At 38.8% G+C, this 22491-nt stretch overlaps 1 protein-coding gene and 1 long non-coding RNA gene across 2 annotated transcripts in view; one reads left to right on the top strand and one right to left on the bottom strand.

Moving 5' to 3' along the window:
• The window catches only part of LOC138402373 (uncharacterized), a 404494-nt gene that overhangs the window by 3081 nt on the left and 378922 nt on the right, over positions 1-22491 (bottom strand). The window lies entirely within an intron of this gene.
• Positions 1-22491, top strand: part of LOC117982469 (protein vein-like) — a 116311-nt gene that overhangs the window by 90311 nt on the left and 3509 nt on the right. Inside the window, exons 2-5 of the mRNA XM_034968825.2 lie at positions 12096-12264; positions 15010-15155; positions 17956-18052; positions 18914-18972. Coding sequence (XP_034824716.1) covers positions 12096-12264; positions 15010-15155; positions 17956-18052; positions 18914-18972 — 471 coding nt within the window. The remainder of the gene's footprint in view (positions 1-12095; positions 12265-15009; positions 15156-17955; positions 18053-18913; positions 18973-22491) is intronic.

Raw genomic sequence — 22491 nt, 5'->3', positions numbered from 1 at the left:
AAAAACGCTACCAGCAGACGTAGTAGTGGAATTCCGCCCCGCGACGCTACTACGCCGCGTAAACAAACTGGTCCCACGCTAGGGTTGCCACCTGTATTCTAAAGACTACTTATAATAATATGTGTTTTATTCGCCTATCTAAATAGCAGAGTCTCAGAGTCACTCAGCGGGCGATGGAGAGAGCTATTCTTGGAGTTTGTCTACGTGATCAAATCTGAAATGAGGAGATCCGTAGGAGAACTAGAGCAACTGACATAGTTCAACGGGTTGCGAAGCTGAAGTGGCAATGGGAAGGGCACATAGTTCGTAAAACCCTGTGCTAAAACCGACAGACGTTGGGGTCTCAAGGTGCTAGAATTGCGACCTCACACCGGAAGACGCAGCGTTGGAAACCCGTCCACGGTGGACGAACAAGATCAGACGAGTAGTAGGGAGCCGCTGGACTCAGGCGGCGCAAGACTGTGGCATTTGGAATTCCCTACAAGAGACCTATGTCCAGCAATGGACGTCTATCGGTTGATGATGATGTTGATGTTGATGAAGGAAAACTAATTAAGTAGGTATAGAAAGGGCATCTTAGACACCCCTGATAAAGTTTGCAACATCGTCCGCCGTACGGTTTTTAATCGTCGATTTGTGTCTTTATTCTCATGTTTGGGATTGCAGATTTCGACTCCAAGTTTGGGCATTTCGACAAAAGATATTTTTAGTGTTCTTGTAAAGGTCTTTTGCACTTACGCACATTTTAGGGTTCCGCATCTCCAAAAAAAAAAAGGAACCCTTACAAATATATATCAAAACTCAAATTATTTATTCACAATAGGTAAAATTTTACGCTTACTGATGGTCAAAATTATTAATTTGTAAGATTATATAGTGGTGATAATTAATACGTACTTAAAACGAGTTATCACTTCGTTGTATGTCGTATCTGTCAAGACCCCTTAAGGGAATCAAAACCTATAGGGTACTTCCCATTGACTTAGAATCTAGAAAGGCAGGTAGGCAGGTAATTATAGGCTTGAGTAGAGGGAAAAATCCGAAAACCCTGAATTTGTGGTTAAATGACAAAAAAAGTGTTATTTCTTGTAGGATGGTACGGAACCCTTCGTGTGCGAGTCCGACTCGCACTTGGCTGTTTTTTTTATTTTACGGTGTTGTTACAACCTACTTAAAATATTGCTTTTATTTTATTTTTATTTTTGTTTATTTGAAAGTAATCAACAGCGTAAATACATAATAATTATTTAAATTTAAATCTAGGTATAACAGAAGGCCAAAAGAGATTACTTAAAATTATAATTAAACTATTTTAACAGAATAGAGTTAGAATAAATGTAGGTATATACAATAATAAAATAAAATTACAACAGTGTGTGTATGATTGTATGTGTGTGTGTATGCGTGTGTGAGTGTGTGCTTATGAGTATGTGTGAGCGTGTGTGCATGTGTGTGTGTGTGTAAATGGGAGTGTATGATTGCATGCATATTTAGATGTTAGCTACTTTTTTTTTGTTTTACGATGATAGTTTCTTAATTCCTTTTTAAATTTATTGTTTGATAGGTAAAACAAGTCAAACTCAGCGAACTGATTGTTATAAGTACGTACCAAGCGTGGAATTATAGAATTTCGCGCATAATTTGAGTTAGATTTGGGAACATTTAGAAGGCGCGTGTGACGCGTTCTTGAAGGTTGAGCATTAAATGAAAAGGTTGAGAGTAAGCTAGGACAATCGATTGAGCCGGTTAAAATTGCTTGCAGTAACAACATATCACATTGTTCCCTTCTATGTTCCAGTGAGCCGATACCGTAGTGAGTACACGCTTCCTCATAACTATTAAATTTTTTAAAGTCTTTAAAAGCTAAGTATTTAAGAAACTGCCTCTGTATGGTTTCAAGCCTATGGGCATATATTATATTTAAAATATAAATTATGGGTCATCGTTACGGTGGTTTACATGATATTTTTGATTTGTAATTTTCATATTTAATTATATATTATACTATGTTTAGAATATTATTAGGAATTTTTGCTCTAGGAAAATATTGCTTAAAATAGCTCTGCTAAAAAATGAATTGTTTCTTTTTAAGGTTCTCAAGCCAAACTTTTAATACTCTACTTTCTACTTTTATCTATTCTTTACTTGCAAGTCTGCCATTCTGTCTGATGCGTTCAATTTCTTAGAAATAATGTATAGTGTATTATCATGTATTCGAATAGTAGATATAATATTAAACTTTAATAAATAACAAACCTGACATTGGCTAATCTGTGTAAAGCCAGAAGAAGAACAAAAAAAAAAAGATATAATATGATAGTATCATAACAATATTATGGTTGACTTCGGTCTTTTCCATTTATATTAAAATTACTTCGGAGGCTTTTATCTCTTAATAGGTATAAACTTTGTAGGTAGGTAACAGTACGGGTGAGGTAGTAGGTAACTACATAATAAGTTTATTAACGAAAAAACCGGCCAAGTGCGAGTCAGGCTCGCGCAACGAGCGTTCCGTACTACAGTCGTCTTCCACCACAAATTCACGGTTTTCAGATTTTCCCCCGAATGTCAGCTATAAGATCTGCCTACCTGTCAAATTTCATGATTCTAGGTCAACGGGAAGTACCCTGTAGGTTTCTTGACAGACCGACAGACAGACAGACAGACAGACAACAAAGTGATCCTATGAGGGTTCCGTTTTTCCTTTTGAGGTACGGAACACTAAAAATAGGTAGATGTTGACGTGAATTACGCCGTTATGTACTCAGGTATATAGCTGTTTTCTATTCTAATTTTCTCGAGACAAATCTTTGTAGTTCTCTTTATATCTTTGTATTTCTCTTAATCCCATATTATAAATGCGAAAGTGTGTTGTTTGTTGGTTTGTTGGTTTGTCCTTTAATCACGTAACGGATCGACGTGACTTTATGTATAGTTTAAGACCTGGAGAGTGACATATTATTATAGGCTACTTTTTATGCCGGAAAATCAAAGAGTTCCCACGGGATTTTTAAAACCTTAACCACGCAAACGAAGTCGCGGGAATCAGCTAGTATGTTATAACTTATAAGTTAGAATAGCTTATGCCCGCGACTTTATCCGCGTGGACTACACAAATATTTCCCCTATATATAACCCCTATATTTCCATCCTCTTATGGATTGAATTTGCATGCCAAATTTCAGCCTGATCCTTCCAGTAGTTTGAGCTGTGTTTGATAGATCAGTCAGTCATCTCTTCCTTTTACCTATACCTATAGTAGCTGCCCCGGCGAACTTCGTAGCGCCTAACAGTCGATTCTTTTTCAGGATTGTTTTTTATTTTTCTCTCCGTAAGAAACATCCTTGTACTTCAAGGAATACTATAAAAAATAATTAGCGAAATCGCTTCAGCTGTTCTCGAGATTTGCGATCAGCAACACATTCAGCGATTCATTTTTATATATAGAGATTTAGTAGATTTTGCCAAGGGAACCTTTCTACATACTTCTGTCTTAAAACGTTATAGGTAAGATAACTCAATTTACGTCGCCATGCACTTATATAGCTATTTTATTTATATTATAGTTTTCCCAAATGAACAGTTTATTTAAAATCATAATTCTGGCTATAACCTAGCCTGTATTAGCAGTAAACTCTAGCTCCCACTCGGCTCGAGATGAAGTTATAAAGGCCTAACTTTACGACAGCCTCCTTCAAAGAACACACGCGTCGATCTCTTTATATTTGTGTATATTTTATGACCATACTCAAATTATTACCTATATATACCTACGTTATTTATATTCATATAATATGTTACATCGTTTGTATGAATAAAGTTAGAACTCATTTTATGTGTAATAAAGTTTGAGAATATTAAAAAATCGGGCATGTGCGAGTTGTATTCGAACACGAATGGTTCCGTGGTATCGGAACCCTTAACGTGGTATCGTGGTAGTGTAAGAAATTACACTTTTTTTTTAATTTTCATGGATGACATTTTGAACTTTTTATTGTTTGTTGTTATAGCCCCAATAGAAATACACATTCTGTAAAAAATTCAACTATCTACCTATTACGGTTTACGTGATACAGCCCGCTGACAAACAGACGGACGGAGTCAGTCCCGTTGGCACCCTTAGGGTACGAAACGTTAAAAAGACGTTTAAATTGAAAGTTTTGATATATAATGCCCGCGACTTCGTATGCGTGGATTTTTAAAATCCCGTGAGAACTCTTTGATTTCCCAGGATAAAAGTAGCCTATGTCACTCTCCAGGTCTTTAACTATACCCATGCAAAAAAATCACGTCGATCCATTGCTCTGATGCGACGTGATTGAAGGACAAACAAACAAACAATAACACACTTTCACATTTATAATATGGGTACTGATGACCAACTAGATGGCGCTGACTGCAATTCAATCAGGCGCACATTTTGCATCCGGAGGCCTTATAGAAGCGTATAGTTAGTAGTTTGTTCTTTGCACATGAGAACTCACACCTTACTGGTGAGAAACTATTTTTGAAACACCTCTTATCGTGATGATAATGTGTCATTAATGTTTAAACAAAGTGATCCTATAAGGGTTCCGTTTTTCCTTTTGAGGTACGGAACCCTAAAAACCGGTCAAGTGCTAGTCAGGCTCGCGCACCAAGAATTCCGTACTACAGTCGTATTTTGCGAAATTGTGCACGATAATTCAAAAACTATGATGCATAAAAATGTTTTAGGATACACAGGTGAAGCCCTTTAACATGATATCCCACTTGATATAGTTATCTTACTTCGAAAATTGAAAAGATTAATTATTAGTTCATGAGCACATTTTTTTTTTTTGCGTAATGTCACAACAAATTCACGGTTTTCAGATTTTTCCCCTAATGCCTGCTATAAGACCTACCTACCTGCCAAATTTCATGATTCTAGGTCAACGGGAAGTACCCTGTAGGTTTCTTGACAGACCGACAGAGAGACAACAAAGTGATCGTGGGTTCCGTTTTTCGTTTTGAGGTACGGAACCCTAAAAATGATTATTATTGCGACTTGCTGCGAGTATCGATCTACCGATAGTTGCAATGTATTATACTTAGATTAAATTATATCAATGATTGTTGGCTTCTTGCAGGTTGCTAACATTATTGGATTATCTTACGTTTAAACCGGCGAAATAGCTGTAATTAAATTTCATAGATGTGATTTTATCAACATAAAATTCAGAAAATGATGTGTTTTTGTTTTGACCTCGTAATTATATTTTATTTTACATCTTAATGGATGACATCTATTTATAAATTAATTCTGCTGTTATCTTTACTAAGATCCTAGACATATTTTTATTGCTATGACGTAAAAGAATATTTTGATGTCTGTAAAGTAGGTAACTACGTCAAGGTCTCTAAAACTTAGGTAGGTACTTATATATGTATTTAGATAATTCATTTTGGGGGGTTTAAAAAATCCTTGTCTAGTTTGTAATTTTTATTTTTTTTTACAAAATTTCGCATCGTTTCGTTGCGCAATCGCAAAATTTAAGTTAAAAAATTCCTCACTCAAATTATTTATGTTAATCTGTAAGTTGCCGTACCTACCATTTTGTCGTAACGAAAATGTGACCACTATGTATAGGTACCTACAGTGAAAAAAGAAAAAGTTTAGTAAAGTGTGTAAATAACAAATTATTCCACAGCGACAGACAGCCATTTTTCATACCGGAAAAACAAATTATTCCCACGGGATTTGGAAAAATCTAAGCGGATGAAGACGCAGGCCTTATCTAATAAAAAATATTCATATGAACAAAGATGACGGTCAAAGGGACCTCATCCCTTGCACTATTGTCTAATAAAATAATTTTTCTACGTAAAATAAAGAAATTCGAAAATAGATGACCGTAATGGGCGTGCCGGTAATAATGACGTCAGTCCATTGATGCTCTTAACTCTACAATACGCCTAAGTAGGCGGAGATGTACCTATTTCCATTCCTAATGGCTACCAAAGCACTCTTTCCCTGTCAATGGTCTCACCTACATGGACTTACTGACGTGGAAATTATGAATGAAACGTATTGGTTCTTACTTCTTAGTATAAAACTAAAATAAAGTGCTGAAAGTTACCTATTGTTTATCTCACTTATCCGTACAACGACATTTTGGGCTAATTTTAACAAGTTTACAAATCCGTCAGGATTTATCAAGACATGTTTTTGGCATTCAACTCTACATCGTTCGTGTTGATATTTGTAATAAATTTTGTGTAAGGCAATTTCGACGAATTTCAGTAAATCTAAATATATAAAAGGAAAAGGTGACTGATTAACTGACTCGCTGATCTATCAACGCACAGCTCAAACTACAGGACGGATCGGGCTGAAATTTGGCATGCGGATAGCAATTCAAACTCAAACTCAAATTATTTATTCAGAATTGGTAAAATTTTACGCTTCCTGATTGTCATAAATTTTTATTTGTAAGTGATATGATATAGTGGTGATAATTAACTTAAAACTAAAGCTACGAGGGTTCCAAACGCGCCCAGGTCTGAGAAGAGCCGACAACAAACTCAGTTATGACGAAGGCATCCCGTAAGAAAGGATTTTTAGAAATTCAACCCCTAAGAGGGTGAAATAGGAGTTTGAAATTTGTGTAGTCCACGCGGACGAAGTCGCGAGCATAAGCTAGTATTTATATAAAAAGAAAAGTCCTGACTCACTGACTGACGTATTAACACCCAGCCCATACAAGTCCAGCCCCCCAATTGTGTAAGAATAACCATTTCATGGCTATCGCAATCATCAAGAATTCTGCCCTTTGATTGGCTGTGATAAAATGTAAACAGCGAATCAACCAATCAAAGGGCAGAATTTCTTGACGATTGCGATAGCCATGAAATGGTTATTCTTACACAATTAGGGGGCTGATTGGCAGAACACAATATCATGTACGACATATTTTGAAACGCAACCCCCCTTTCAGTACATCCCACTCCATTTTAAAAAGTATGTTATTAGGTAGGTGCACTGAAAATCTTTTTCGCTGCTCCAATTTCCGACTAAAACAAGAAGGTTAATCATCTCCTTAATGGAACGATACTTCGTCGCGACAAATCATGTCGCATTATGCAAGAAGATGATTCAATTTCATCTTGATTTCATCGCACGGAGAAGAATTTCTTTCACATCCACAGACATGTAAATAAAATATTCATTGACCGGACTAGAGATAGACTATTTTACATGTAGCATGTGAAAATCATGTGAAATTCCTAATATGTAACACTTGCTAGGAATTTCACGTAGCAAAATGTAACAAAGTTTTTTTTTTCCTAATTGTTGAGTGCCAATAACTCCAATGAGCTACTCAATTGTATTACGATCTAGCCTAATTTATGACTAACTAGACTAGATGATGTCCGCGGCCACGCCCGCGTGGATTGAGGTTTTTTAAAAATCCCGTGGGAACTCTTTGATTTTTTGGGATAAAAGTACCTTATGTCCTTCCCCGGGATGCACTATTCCTGTACCAAATTTCGTTAAAATCGGTTGGACGGATGAAATGAAATGAAATGAAATGAAATGAAAATCTTTTTTATTCGTATAAACTTTTACAAGTGCTTGGATGGGCCGTGAAAAGCTAGCAGACAGACATACAGACACACGTTTGCATTTATAATTTATAATTTTTCTGGTGGGAGGCTTCGGCCGTGGCTAGTTACCACCCTACCGGCAAAGCCGTGCCGCCAAGCGATTTAGCGTTCCGGTACGATGCCGTGTAGAAACCAAAGGGGTATGGGTTTAATACAAACTGCCATACCCCTTCCAGGTTAGCCCGCTATCATCTTAGACTGCATCATCACTTACCATCAGGTGAGGTTGCAGTCAAGGGCTAACTTCTATCTGAGTATTAAAAAAAAAATATTAGTATGGATTAGTACGGATAGTATGGAAGTATGGATAAGTAATTTTACTTTAACCTAAACTTATAAATCCATACTTTCATACCTACTAATATTATAAATGTGAAATTGTGTCTGTCTGTCTGTCTGTTTATCTGTCTGTCTGTCTTACTGTCTACACTGCTTTAGGTCCAAGTTGTTTAGTGGCAGGCACTATACCTTCCTATAGCTCTGCTGCGTTTATGCACCCTCTAATTACAGCTATCTCCGCCACCGCTCCAAATTTTTCGTAAGTCCGTTTAGTCGCACGGTAGCGCGCTCCGGTCAGTGGTCACCCATACCGCGCACTTTGGCTGCGCTCAACGCGCTGCTGAAGGAGTCCCCTCGCTGTGACATATTTGCTGACAAATGGGCTGACCTCATGGGTCAGATTATGCACTTTTGTGAAAATTTATAATTTTGCTTTTTAAAATTTATAATTTTAACAATTTTTGTATGTATGTTTATGTTAGTTTGTACTCGTAGTTTAATTAGTGTAATTGGCTTTATGGCCGTTCTAATTAAATAATAAATAAATAAATAATAATAATAATAGCGGCTCTATAACTAGTAAATCTCTCTGCCGCGTCTCACTTTCGGGGAGCCAATTAACTGACGTGCGTTGTCATCAGTTGGTCGTCACTCTATTATAAATAGCTAACCACATCCTGAACGGAAACTAAATTGGATCGCACAGGTAATCTGGATGCCGGCCAAGATGCTGGACGATCTCGCGAGATTAAGGACTGGCCAGATTATCAATGAACTGGTTTGCGAGACTTTTTTAAGGTTCCGTACCTCAAAAGGAAAAACGGAACCCTTATAGGATCACTTTGTTGTCTGTCTGTCTGTCTGTCTGTCGGTCTGTCAAGAAACCTACAGGGTACTTCCCGTTGACTTTGGCAGGTAGGTAGATCTTATACCTGACATTTGGGGAAAAATCTGAAAACCGTGAATTTGTGGTTATATCACACAACAAAAATTAAATTGTGGTCATGAACTAAAAATTAGTATTCTCAATTTTCGAAGTAAGAGATATTAAGTGGGGGGTATCATTATGAAAGGGCTTCACCTGTGGATTCTAAAACAGATTTTTGTTTATTTTTATGCAACATAGTTTTTGAGTTATCGTGCAAAATGTCGAAAAAATACGACTGCAGTACGGAACGCTCAGTGCGCGAGTCTGACTCGCACTTGGCCGGTTTTTTAATATTCAGATACCAAGTTAGCCCTTGTCTGCAATCTCACCTGGTGGTAAGTGATGATACGGTCTAAGATGGAAGCGGGCTAACCTGCCCCCCAATTGTGTAAGAATAACCATTTCATGGTTATCGCAATCGTCAAGAAATTCTGCCCTTCGATTGGTTGATTCGCTGTTTCCATTTTTTCACAGCCAATCAAAGGGCAGAATTCTTGACGATTGCGATAGCCATGAAATGGTTATTCTTACACAATTGGGGGGCTGGAAGGGGTATGGCAGTTTGGTTTCTGCACGGCTTCGTACCGGATCGCTAAATCGCTTGGCGGCGGCTTTGATGGTAGGGTGGTAAATAGCCACGGCCAAAACCTTTCACCAGACCAGACCAGAAATTTAGAATCCATACGGGGGAGCTGTGCGGGTGTGCGGAGCGTCCCCCCGCCTCATACCCCGATTGCTATCCCCACCTATTGCGTACTAATATGCGAATTATCTGTAAATAGAATAAATTGCAACTCTCGCATTAATAGCGTGCAAGATCGAATCAGAAATCAGGAGATCCGTAGGAGAACTAGAGTACCTAACCGACATAGCTCAACGGTGGCCCTACCGCGGTTGTTTGACAGCTACAATGTCACGATCGCAATCATCTCTGATTGGTTAATGCTCGCTCACTATTGGCCACAATGCATTGTTGCAACAAGAATCGCACAAATTCAGCCAATCAGAACAATTGAGATTGTAATAATGATTGATGCAGGTTTTAGACAATCGCCCTACTGGTTGCGAAGCTGAAGTGGCAATGGGCAGGGCACATAGTTCGTAAAACCGATAGACGTTGGGGTCCCAAGGTGATAGAATGGCGTCCTCGCACCGGAAGACGCAGTGTTGGAAGACTCCCCACTAGGTGGACGGACTACATCAGACGAGTCGTAGGGAGCCGCTGGATTCAGGCGGCGCAAGACCGTGGCGTGTGGAAGTCACTACAAGAGACCTATGTCCACCAGTTGACGTCTATCGGTTGATGATGATGATGAAGTTCCGTAATACAGGAGTTTATATTTTGAGTGGAACGAAACGATTGTCTGTGACGATCCTCGCTAATTGCTAACTTCAATTTCTGAGGCAATGACCTGTGGGAAATGTCATTCCTGTCTATGACTGTGAATGAGTAAGCTTGTGACGTGCTGGAGTCTTGAAATAGCTTGATTTATAGAAGCTTACGTAGTAGTTAAACTGGCTGGATCCACATCGTTTGGTTATAGATCTGAAACTTGCCTGTCTATTGGTATTCTACAGGAATATATCCCGGAGAATCTATGATAGCCTAATGATTAGGACGTCCGCCTTCTAATCGGAGGTCGGGGGTTCGATCCTGGGCACGCACCTCTAACTTTTCGGAGTTATGTGCGTTTTAAGTAATTAAATATCACTTGTTTTAACGGTGAAGGAAAACATCGTGATGAAAACTGCATGCCTGAGAGTTCTCCATAATGTTCGCAAAGGTTTGGCGATAGTTCATCACGCCCAAGTGCGATTTGGGCGGCTTCACACACCTTTGAGAACATAATGGAGGCATGTAACTCTCAGGCATGCAGGTTTCGTTACGATGTTTTTCTTCACCGAATCAAGTGATATTTTATTGTTTAAAACATGTTTTAAACGCTCATACCTTCAAAAAGTTAGCATGCCCAGAATCGAACCCCGACCCGCCGAATAGGAGGGTCTTAACCACTAGGCTATCGCCGATCTATCGATATGCGACACGGACATTTCTTAATTTATCGTCCGAAGATTTTCAGAGTTTTTTTTTGCGTCCATCACAGCCAATGTTTTGAAATCAAAAATCTTTTCTCCTCCCAGAGAAATGAGATCGCTCCACCTTTTTTAAATCGTTTCGCAAGGGATATGATTTAAGACTATCGGGCGTGAAGCGAGAGTACCAAATATATCGAAAATTAATTGCTAACATTTTTCACCTTTACAAGTTGAAACTGAGCCAATATTTTTTGTCGCCCTGCATGGTGTGTCCAATGACTCCCGTTTAGATAATACGTGTTATTTCTGCTCTTACATATGTTACTCGTCAGACGAAATAATAAGGCCATTGGCCTAATGACAGGGACTTATTTTTAGTTCGGGACTTTTGAAGGCGACTCGATTTTAAGTGCTCGCGAGGTGGGAAAGTGGAAATCTTCTCGTACTACGCTCTCGTGGATTGTGATAGTAACAGAAAAATATTCTGATTTTTCGTATCGTTTTGGCAAATGAAGGTAAACAAAGTGCAGGGCTTTGCGACTGTGACAAATGGTTTTTTTATTCGAGAATATGTTCGTATTTTCATGAAATCTGAAAAACTAGATCGTATTAGTCATTGCACAACGTAGATATCTATGTAAATATATGAAGATGTATTTTAGATTCAGACCATTTTCAGGAAACAATAAATGTTTTCTGACACTTAATGTTTTTGAAAGTTTTTCCGGGAAGGAAGAAATCTTTATATCTGAAATAAACTGGCTTTTGTAATAGATTAGGATTATTTTGTGTCATGTGTGCATTGGTTTCGTCACTTCATAATGTCGTCGAGAAACTGTACCTACTGGACTATTTCTACAATTTCCTATACAGTTTCAACAATCAGTACCCTTATTATAAATGCGCAAATGTGTTTGTTTGTTGGTTTATTGGATTGTTGGTTTGTCCTTCAACCACGTCGCAACGGAACAACGGATTGACGTGATTCTTTGCATGGGTATAGACTATAGTCAAAGACCGAGAGGCTACTTTTTATTCCGTGAAATCAAAGAGTTCCCATGGGATATTTAAAAACCTATATCCACGCGTACGAAGTCGCGATCAGTTAGTTAGTTAGTTAGAAATGAAAGATTTTTTGTACAAATAAACTATTACAAGTGCTTTTGAATCATCAAGTGAACCTACCATACCTTAAATTTGCTTAAAGTATGATTTGTTCCAGGTAGTCCAGCACGGATCGAGCCAATGCAGTCCGTGCGAGCGACGCGGGGCGGCAAGGTGAAGCTGGAGTGTCGAGCGAGCGCCAGGCCTCCGCCCCGGATAGCCTGGTACAAGGACGGCCGGCCCGTCGCTGACATTGCTTTAAGGAGATTCCGAGTGCAGAATTATAGGTAAGATACCCGTACTACACATGCGTCTTACATGGTTGACCTCAGAAACGTCGTGATGCCATGGATCATCTTCCACGCGATGCCATTTTGGCGTGGTCGTCCTCGTCGTCAACCGAAAGACACAGCTGGACATAAGTCTTTTGTAGGGACTTCCACACGTCAAGATCTTGAGACGCCTGAATCCGGCGGCTCCCTGCGACTCGTTTGATGTCATCTGTCCATCCAAAAAATTCGCCATTCCAGCATCTTGGGACCCCAACGTCCATCGATTCTTCGTTATTATATGCACCGCCCATTGCCACTTTTGCCACTTCATATTGCTTGGAAATCCTATGCCGCTATGTCGATTACTCTGGTCTTCTACGGGTCTCCTCATTTCTGATTTGATCACGATCACGTAGAGAAAATCCGAATATATACCGAGTAGGTCACTTCATTGCACGATGAGTGGCTCTGAGCTTTCGAATGAGACCCATAAAGTAAAGTAGGTAAAGTAAAATATGCTTTATTGTACACCAAAACAAAAACAATTTCTTTTCATTTTATACATTTAGATAAAAATAATGTCTTTCACACCTTCAGCTTAGATTGTGTCGTAGGGGCACAAACTACTGGTCTGTACGTAGGAGCTATTACCATAGGAACAACTTATTTCACTGGTGGTAAGTCATCACTTTTGTAGTATTATTCAGAAGACATAAAGCTTCTTCATCAAATTACCCCAAACACAATGAATCAGGCCTCTTCGGCTTACAAACTAATCTAGCTCACACAATTCTAAGAAAAAACACTTCGTAGTTCGTCCAGTGTCATAATATTATTTCTACTGTAATGACCTAATTCATTTGTCTATAATAATCTGGCGATCTTGATCCAGAACTAGATTGTGTAGCTGTAATGCAAGGGTTCTCAATTGTCTATGTTGCGATTTGTGAGTTCATTTATTAGGTAGGTAGGTACAAAGTAGAATTTATTTTCATTAAAAAAAATCGTTCAAGTACGAGTCGGACTCGTACAGGAAGGGTTCCGTACCTAATATAAGATATGACTCTTTTTTAGGGTTCCATAGCCAAATGGCAAAAAACGGAACCCTTATAGATTCGTCATGTATGTCTGTCCGTCCGTATGTCAAAAATAGAAAAAAAACAATAAATTTTGAGGTTCCCCATACTTAGAACTGAAACTCAAATTTTTTTTTCATCAATATCGCTAGGTCTTCAAAAATGATATTGAGGTTTCTAATATCATTTTTTTCTAAACTTAATAGTTTGCGCGAGAGACACTTCCAAATTGGTAAAATGTGGTGCCCCCCCCCCCCCCCCCTGTAACTTCTAACGAGAACGAGAGTTTTTGATTTATCGTGTAATATGTCGATAAAATACGATTGTAGTACAGAACCTTCAGTGCGCGAGTCCGACTCGCACTTGTTTTTTTGGTCTGTCGTCGTCTAGCAAAATAGATAAATAAAACGTTTTTCCTGATCTGTTTTGGTAACCCTTGGCAATATACATAGTATAGGTGCAATTATAGAGACCAACAAACAATGAAACAACGCTCATATGGTGCTTACATTAGGAATGTGCAACGGTCAATTACTGCAAACAGATTACATTGCACTAATAGCGAGCACAGACTGTCGTTGACCTAAGGTGATACAGATCTTTGACACAAAACGCACATATGACCTCCACATACATTCCAACATAGGTCGGCAGGATTGTGCTATAGTCGGGCAATCTAAGGGTCGACTAAATTGGATTTATAATTTGCAACTTCGAAGTATGCATGGGAAGTAGGAATTACACAAATATGCATTTCAATAGGACCTCTATGACCATATAAAAAAAGTAGATGATGCCCGCGTGGATATATATAAATTTAAAAAATCCCGCGGGAACCATGGATTTTTACGGGATAAAAAGTAACCTTCAAAAAGAAAAAGCTGACTGACTGACTGATCTATCAACGCACAGCTCAAACTATTCGATGGATCGGGCTGAAATTTGGCATGCAGATAGCTATTATAAGGTAGACATCCGCTAAGAAAGGATTTTTGATAATTTAACCCCTAAGGAGGTAATTACGGGTTTGTAATTTGTGTAGTGCACACGGATATAATAATAATAATAATAATAATAATAGAGATAAGCTAGTATAATATAATTTATCTTCATTCCAAGTTTCAGCCAAATCCGTCCAGTAATTTTTTCATTCTGTCACAAATAAAAATGTTGCATTTTTGTTTCGTCAGTGACACCAACAAAGAATACGACATACGTTTAGAAGGGGTGAAGTAGTGGTTAGAATCTGTCGGCAGACTTGTTGGCACATTTGTAGATGCTTTAATATTAAAGACGGGACGCTTGTTGCAAGACCTAATTGTGGAAGATAATATAATGAAGTGATACGAACAGTAATTTCACGGGTCGTTTGCCGGTGAACTAGATGTTCCTATAGTACCTACCTACCTATAGCTTACTGAGTTCATTTCACTCAGGTTGTCAGACCATTTCATTGTCATCCACCCTTTCAGTGAATGTGTTTGTTTGTGTATTTTTTGTAACCGTTTTCCTGAAAAACTACTGTGCCAATTTTTTACACTAGACAAGTCTAACCTCAGAGCAGGTTCTTGGATAGGTATGTTTTAAGATTAAAGGCCATCAGGAGCGCTACGATTCGTTGTGGGTTCTTAATATTTAGTTTTGTGTTTTGTTTTGGTTGTAAGGGTGTGGTTATATTTTTCAGGAGGCGCTCGGTTTTAGTTATAAGGCATGCGCGTCGCGAGGACTCCGCGACGTACGAATGCAGGGCGCAGGGCGCGGTGGGGCCGCCCGCGGTCGCCGCCGCCAACATCAGCGTGCTGCCACCGGCCACGATGGCGCCAGACACTCGTGAGTTACTGAACTACTAGTGGCAACACTTGACGTACGAATGCAGGGCGCAGGGCGCGGTGGGGCCGCCCGCGGTCGCCGCCGCCAACATCAGCGTGCTGCCACCGGCCACGATGGCGCCAGACACTCGTGAGTTACTGAACTACTAGTGGCAACACTTGACGTACGAATGCAGGGCGCAGGGCGCGGTGGGGCCGCCGCCAACATCAGCGTGCTGCCACCGGCCACGATGGCGCTAGACACTCGTGAGTTACTGAACTACTAGTGGCAACACTTGACGTACGAATGCAGGGCGCAGGGCGCGGTGGGGCCGCCGCCAACATCAGCGTGCTGCCACCGGCCACGATGGCGCCAGACACTCGTGAGTTACTGAACTACTAGTGGCAACACTTGACGTACGAATGCAGGGCGCAGGGCGCGGTGGGGCCGCCGCCAACATCAGCGTGCTGCCACCGGCCACGATGGCGCTAGACACTCGTGAGTTACTGAACTACTAGTGGCAACACTTGACGTACGAATGCAGGGCGCAGGGCGCGGTGGGGCCGCCGCCAACATCAGCGTGCTGCCACCGGCCACGATGGCGCCAGACACTCGTGAGTTACTGAACTACTAGTGGCAACACTTGACGTACGAATGCAGGGCGCAGGGCGCGGTGGGGCCGCCGCCAACATCAGCGTGCTGCCACCGGCCACGATGGCGCTAGACACTCGTGAGTTACTGAACTACTAGTGGCAACACTTGACTTACGAATGCAGGGCGCAGGGCGCGGTGGGGCCGCCGCCAACATCAGCGTGCTGCCACCGGCCACGATGGCGCTAGACACTCGTGAGTTACTGAACTACTAGTGGCAACACTTGACGTACGAATGCAGGGCGCAGGGCGCGGTGGGGCCGCCGCCAACATCAGCGTGCTGCCACCGGCCACGATGGCGCCAGACACTCGTGAGTTACTGAACTACTAGTGGCAACACTTGACGTACGAATGCAGGGCGCAGGGCGCGGTGGGGCCGCCGCCAACATCAGCGTGCTGCCACCGGCCACGATGGCGCTAGACACTCGTGAGTTACTGAACTACTAGTGGCAACACTTGACGTACGAATGCAGGGCGCAGGGCGCGGTGGGGCCGCCGCCAACATCAGCGTGCTGCCACCGGCCACGATGGCGCCAGACACTCGTGAGTTACTGAACTACTAGTGGCAACACTTGACGTACGAATGCAGGGCGCAGGGCGCGGTGGGGCCGCCGCCAACATCAGCGTGCTGCCACCGGCCACGATGGCGCCAGACACTCGTGAGTTACTGAACTACTAGTGGCAACACTTGACGTACGAATGCAGGGCGCAGGGCGCGGTGGGGCCGCCCGCGGTCGCCGCCGCCAACATCAGCGTGCTGCCACCGGCCACGATGGCGCCAGACACTCGTGAGTTACTGAACTACTAGTGGCAACACTTGACGTACGAATGCAGGGCGCAGGGCGCGGTGGGGCCGCCCGCGGTCGCCGCCGCCAACATCAGCGTGCTGCCACCGGCCACGATGGCGCCAGACACTCGTGAGTTACTGAACTACCAGTGGCAATACTTGACGTATATACGAATGCGTATGCCGAGCCGCCGGGGAACACTTACGGAATACGGATGCCAATTTTATGGAACGTCTCTATTTCCTCACAGTATACAATGTTGCAGACTCTGGAAAACTACTAGAAAACATTGATTGTAGACAGTAGGGTCTATCCTGTAAAAAGTTTTCCGATAACAGTATGCAAACTGACGGCAACGGGACGCGGCGCGGGTACACAGTACACACGTGCTATTGTTTACCGAGGCGCGGTACCGGTTCAGTTTACCGACACACATCATACGCATGCAAACACTTCCCAGCGAATTCTGCGAATGTCAACAAACAATGCATAAAGGCCAATAAAATCAGTTACCCGTAATGAATAAGCAATCGTTCCGAAAGATATCGGCATTTATAAACCTTTCGCATGAGTACCCGTAGGTTAGAAAAAACCAGCTAAGTGCGAGTCGGACTCGCATACGAAGGGTTCCTACCATCGTAGGTACAAGACAAAACTTTTTAATTTTTTTATTTGCATGTTTTTTTTTTTTTACTTGTTGTTATGTCTGTAATAGAAAATATAGATACACTCTGTGAAAATTTCAACGAGATACAGGTAGGTATTTATTTACGTAGGTACCTAGGTAGTCGTTGAATACGTCCGTACTTACGTCCGTACGAATACGATTATTTACGATTACCTACACAAAAACCTACGAATAATACGAATACGAATAACGTCGATATGAGACTAAGTAACTTTTTTATAAACTTTCACGAATATACTACCTATACCTACCGTTTAAAATTTGCAGAACTGTGCAAGTCACAAGTGTAAAATAAATTTAGTATTTAGACTGAAAACATTTATTTATTTGTTCAATTAAGTAGGTTTTTTTTGTAGTTTTATTTTATAACTGATGTCCGCGAGGACTGCTTACCAAACCCCTATAGCTATTTAATAAACCCCCCTTAGAGGTTGAATTTACAAAAGTCCTTTTTTAACGGATGTCTACGTCATAATAGCTGTCTGCATGCCAGATTTCAGTCCGATCCGCCCAGTAGTTTGAACTGTGTGTTGATAGATCAGTCAGTAAGTCAGTCAGCGTTTCCTTTTATATATTATTTAGATGTAGGCAGATAGCTGTTGTAACTGCGGTTTTATTATTATTGTATTGTGCTTCATTTCTTGTGTTCTTACTACTGATTCGTATTAATCAAATGATTCGTTATTTATTGCAGCCACTGGTGCCCCGTGCCCGATGCCCGACCCTGAGTCCTACTGCCTCAATGGAGGCACCTGTTTGTTCTTCGAGCTTGTTCAGGAGCAAGCTTGCAAGTAAGTACCTATTAATATATTCTAATAGCTGATACCCAAAACTTCGCCCGTGCGGATTTAAGAATTTTAAAAATCGCGTGGAAATTCTTAAGATTTTTCAGGATAAAAGTAATCTATGTCACTCTCTAGGTATTTAACTATATCCATGTAAAAAATGACGTCGATCCGTTGCGACGTGATTGAAGGACAATTCAATAAACCAATAAACAAACACACTTTCGCATTTATAGTAATATGGGTAGTGATAATTTAATAGATATCGTACTTGTTACGTCTCAATTGCCATGCTCTTTAACTGTCTCTTAGGCTGTGCACACACCTGTAAGTTTTACTCACGTAAGTAGCTTACATGTTTAACTTACGACAAGTTAACTAATGTAAACACTCTTATAAGTAGAGAGATTAGTAAATTTTACTGTCAATTTGATGTCAAACAATAATTACGTAAGCTACTTACGTGAGTTAAACAGGTATAATCGCGGCCTTGTACGGGTGGTTCCAACATCAATCATTATAATAGCACTGTAGGTTTATGCGCCTACTTCTATGAAATAGGGTCAAATTATCGCAGCAAAATCTGAATTTGCGTAAATTCTTTTTAAGTGACAGTAATTCTTACATGACTATCCAAAAAAAAGGTGTGTAGGTATGTTTTCAGCATTTATATATGAATGTACGTGAGCATTTAGAAGTTATGATACCATAAAGAAACTTACAAATCATATACATGATAGATACATACATGCGCCTCGAAAATATGACCCCCTGTCTCCTTTTTTGGGCAGTCGAGTAAAAAAGATATTCGTGGCTCAGAATAATTACCTGCCGGATAGTGTTCTCATTGTCAAAATGAATTTTCAGATGTCTGGAAGGCTTCACCGGGCAACGTTGCGAGATCAAGGACGTGTTGAACAGGAACAGTATGTATCATTCCTACACATGCAAACTGGGCCTCTCCACGTCCTACTACTGTTAGCCAGCGCACCGGCGCACGCGCCGGTGCATCCCACCTTGTTCCAATTTTATCTTAGCAACGCTCGGACTAGGCGAGAGACATAAAACATGGATTGTGAAAATATTAGTTCAGAGGGCTTACAGCGATCACGCACTCATCTGATACGAATCCGTGAAAATACGGATATAAAAAAATTCCACGACATTTGTCATAAGCTACCATACAAATAGTTCGTAAAACAAAAAGGAACATATTTTCATGGACTTAGATCGGATGAGTGTGTGATCGCTCTTAGTATAAGAGTTTACATTTCAGCAACTTTGACAGAATTCGATATTCGTAAGTAAAATGGACCATAACGGCCTTGTATTTTTATCCATGTTTTATGTCTTCATATTATAGTCTCTGTAAGATTATGTAAATATTTTATTATAATTAAAAATAATTTTTAAACCACATACCTATTATAAAAATCATTTTGTACATAAAATAACAAAGTTTTATTTACAAAGGTTCACAATACTGTTGCTGCAAATAAAAAAGTTAAGGTCTGAAAAACAAAAACAAAATGATTTTTATAATTAACAAGAAAAAAAAGCATAGATAAAATATTTTCATAGTCCACAGACGTTTAGCGAATTTAGACAATGCTTGAATATTATATTTAATTATTTGCATCAGTGATTGCAAGTTTTTGTTATTAGGGCCAGCTGTTTGAAAGGCCATTATTATTTTATGTTTTCTTTTTAGAAACTCGTGTGTCTCGTAGGCTAAACGAGAAAACATGTAGCTTCTTCTATTTATTTATAAATAGGAAATAGTTCTTTACCCCATTAATTTGCCGCGTTTAACTCCCTTTTACCCTTTAATTTCAGTAAAAGCTTTAAATTATTGTAGATTAATGTAAAATATATAATTTATGAATAGCTGGCCCAGTGAGATTATAATTTTAAGTAAACTATTAAATATAACTAGCACTGATACATTTTTTACGTAACTTTCGTTGGTCATGCAAAAGCATAGGTCAGAAATATCTTCACAGATTCCTAAGTTAATTTATTTATTAAGTAAATAAATATATGCAAATATTTTTTATGAGCTAAAGAGCCATTTATTCGTGTTCTAGTAGCCTTATGTTTGCTCATGCAAAACAAAATGAAGGTGAAATTTAACGGCTTAGTTTAAGATTTTACATCTCACCAATGTTGATAGCACTGCAGCGTTGAAACACTTCGGCGTTGAACTAAAATTAACCTTAACTGCCTTGTTTTAATGCTCAAGTTACATAATATATCTACAGCTAGCGCTCTAAAATTTTGTGAAATTAAAATTAGGCAGTGATTCTGATTTTTTTACTTTAAATCAAGGAGTATTAGGTCTATTTCACTTTAACGTCATTTTGTTTCGAATTTAACGTTTTCGAATTCTTTCAACGTTAGATGTCAAATCTCATACAAAGCACACTGGTTTCTGCATTCAGACGTTACGTTTTACTCCCAGAAGTTAAGTTTGTTCAAACAAATCTGATGTATTGCCGCGATTACACCTGTAAGTTTTACTCACGTAAGTAGCTTACGTAATCGATTGACAACAAATTTACTTATGTCATAGGTTCTTTTAAGAGTGTTTACATTACTAAATTTGTCGGAAGTTAATCATGTAAGCTACTTACGTAAGTAAAACTTACAGGTGTATCTGCGGCCAAAGAGGATACGTGTATTTTTTCGATTTGTACTCGAAGTTGTAAATATTTTACACTTATTTGTAATTTTACAATTTTTTTATTTTGTTATTAACTCGTAAGGTTTGATAACTGATTTTAGTAGGTAAATAATATTATTCTCATGAAGAGACTTGCAAGTTATGTACATATCTATTAGGATAGGATTTTTAATAACATTTAACATAAACAGACTACCTACCCGCCCAGCTCGCTAAATACCTAGTCGTAAAATGCATATTATTGAATTTATCTAAATTACTTAACCTCCTAATTTTTATTAAAATTTTGCAGTTTGTGAACCTAAAAAAATATAAGTTCTTTTTAATTTTGGCTTATAAATACTTCTTTTTGTTAATAATTAATTCAAAAATTTTAATTTTAAAAGCGAACGAAAAAATAGCTAACAATAGTTAAAACAGTTTAAACCCGATGTACTCCACCTAGTCAAACAGCAGTTTTAATACATAAAACCCTAGATAGGACTACATATAAACAAATTTTATATATAATTATACATTAATTATACGAGTGTGGATTTGGACGGATGCTTATGGATATTGCTAAATGTCTTTTGACAACTTTTTCTTGTACCGAACAAACGTACTACTAAGTCAGAGAATAAATAATGAAATAATGATACGATGGTCAGCATTAGCTATACGCTTATAAAATTAATAAGTTTTTTAATGAAAAAAATAATTTTTATTTGATCGTTATAGGGAATTACAAAGATAAATATTAATATCGACTTATGATAAGGAAAATCAATCATTCTTGATAAAGAAATACCTAAAGCTTACTTGGTAAGTATAAGTACTTAGTTATATTAGGTAACTGCGAATATTATATTTATTACGCAAATCATGTACTAAATGGGTGCAAGACAATAACCTTTTTAGGAAAAATATACTTAGCTAATATTCAAATTTTCCTACATAGTAAATATATATCTTAATAATCTGTTCTTGGTAGACGCGTATTGAATTAATTTATTTACGAATACATAGTTACGAATACGAAAGTATAAAGTATAAGTAAGTAAATACACTAATAAAATTTGTTTGTGCGAATACTTTGAACATGAGACTCATCTAATGTTCAAAGTATTCTTACAAATAATTACTTTTAGTAAATGTTGAAGGTTTTTCATTAATTATTCTATGACTACGTACCTCTACTTACTTGCTATATGGGACCGAAATTATTTATTGAATTTACGGTTTTGTTGTAGTTTTTTTTATGATTCATTTTGTATAAAGTTCTTCTATAAGTTCACTATTTATATTATATAATTTTAACTAGAAAAGGGACTATTTATTTTAATTCAGTTTGTGGATTGTAGGGCATTACAATAATTTTTATTAAGGCGAAATGACGTCATAACTGCCTTAGCTAAACTATAAGCACTAGATTTTAGATCATTCCTTAGTAAAAAAAATCTTCTTATTTCAGGATTTTGATTTTCTTTAATCAAACTGATGGTACCTATATCTTTTATGACGTCATTTTACAAAATTTTTAGTCTCACAACAAATACTAAGAAGAAAAATATTGTTTTAATGTAAAGAGGATACCAAAATCACAATAAAAGAATGAGTGTTGGAATTAACAGAAAGGCGATAATTTAATTGTTTTTTTATTTATTTTCATTTGCACGTTCCTTAACCCTTGAAAATTCGAAAATGATGGAATAAACGGAAAACGGTACGTATTTTTACTCAAAATTTCTTTTTTTTTTTGTTGTTGTTCACTAAACTTTCG

Source organism: Maniola hyperantus, chromosome 5 (assembly GCF_902806685.2).
Source record: "Maniola hyperantus chromosome 5, iAphHyp1.2, whole genome shotgun sequence".
Classification (NCBI taxonomy): Eukaryota; Metazoa; Arthropoda; class Insecta; order Lepidoptera; family Nymphalidae; genus Maniola; species Maniola hyperantus.
This window is presented reverse-complemented; position numbering and strand designations above follow the sequence as displayed.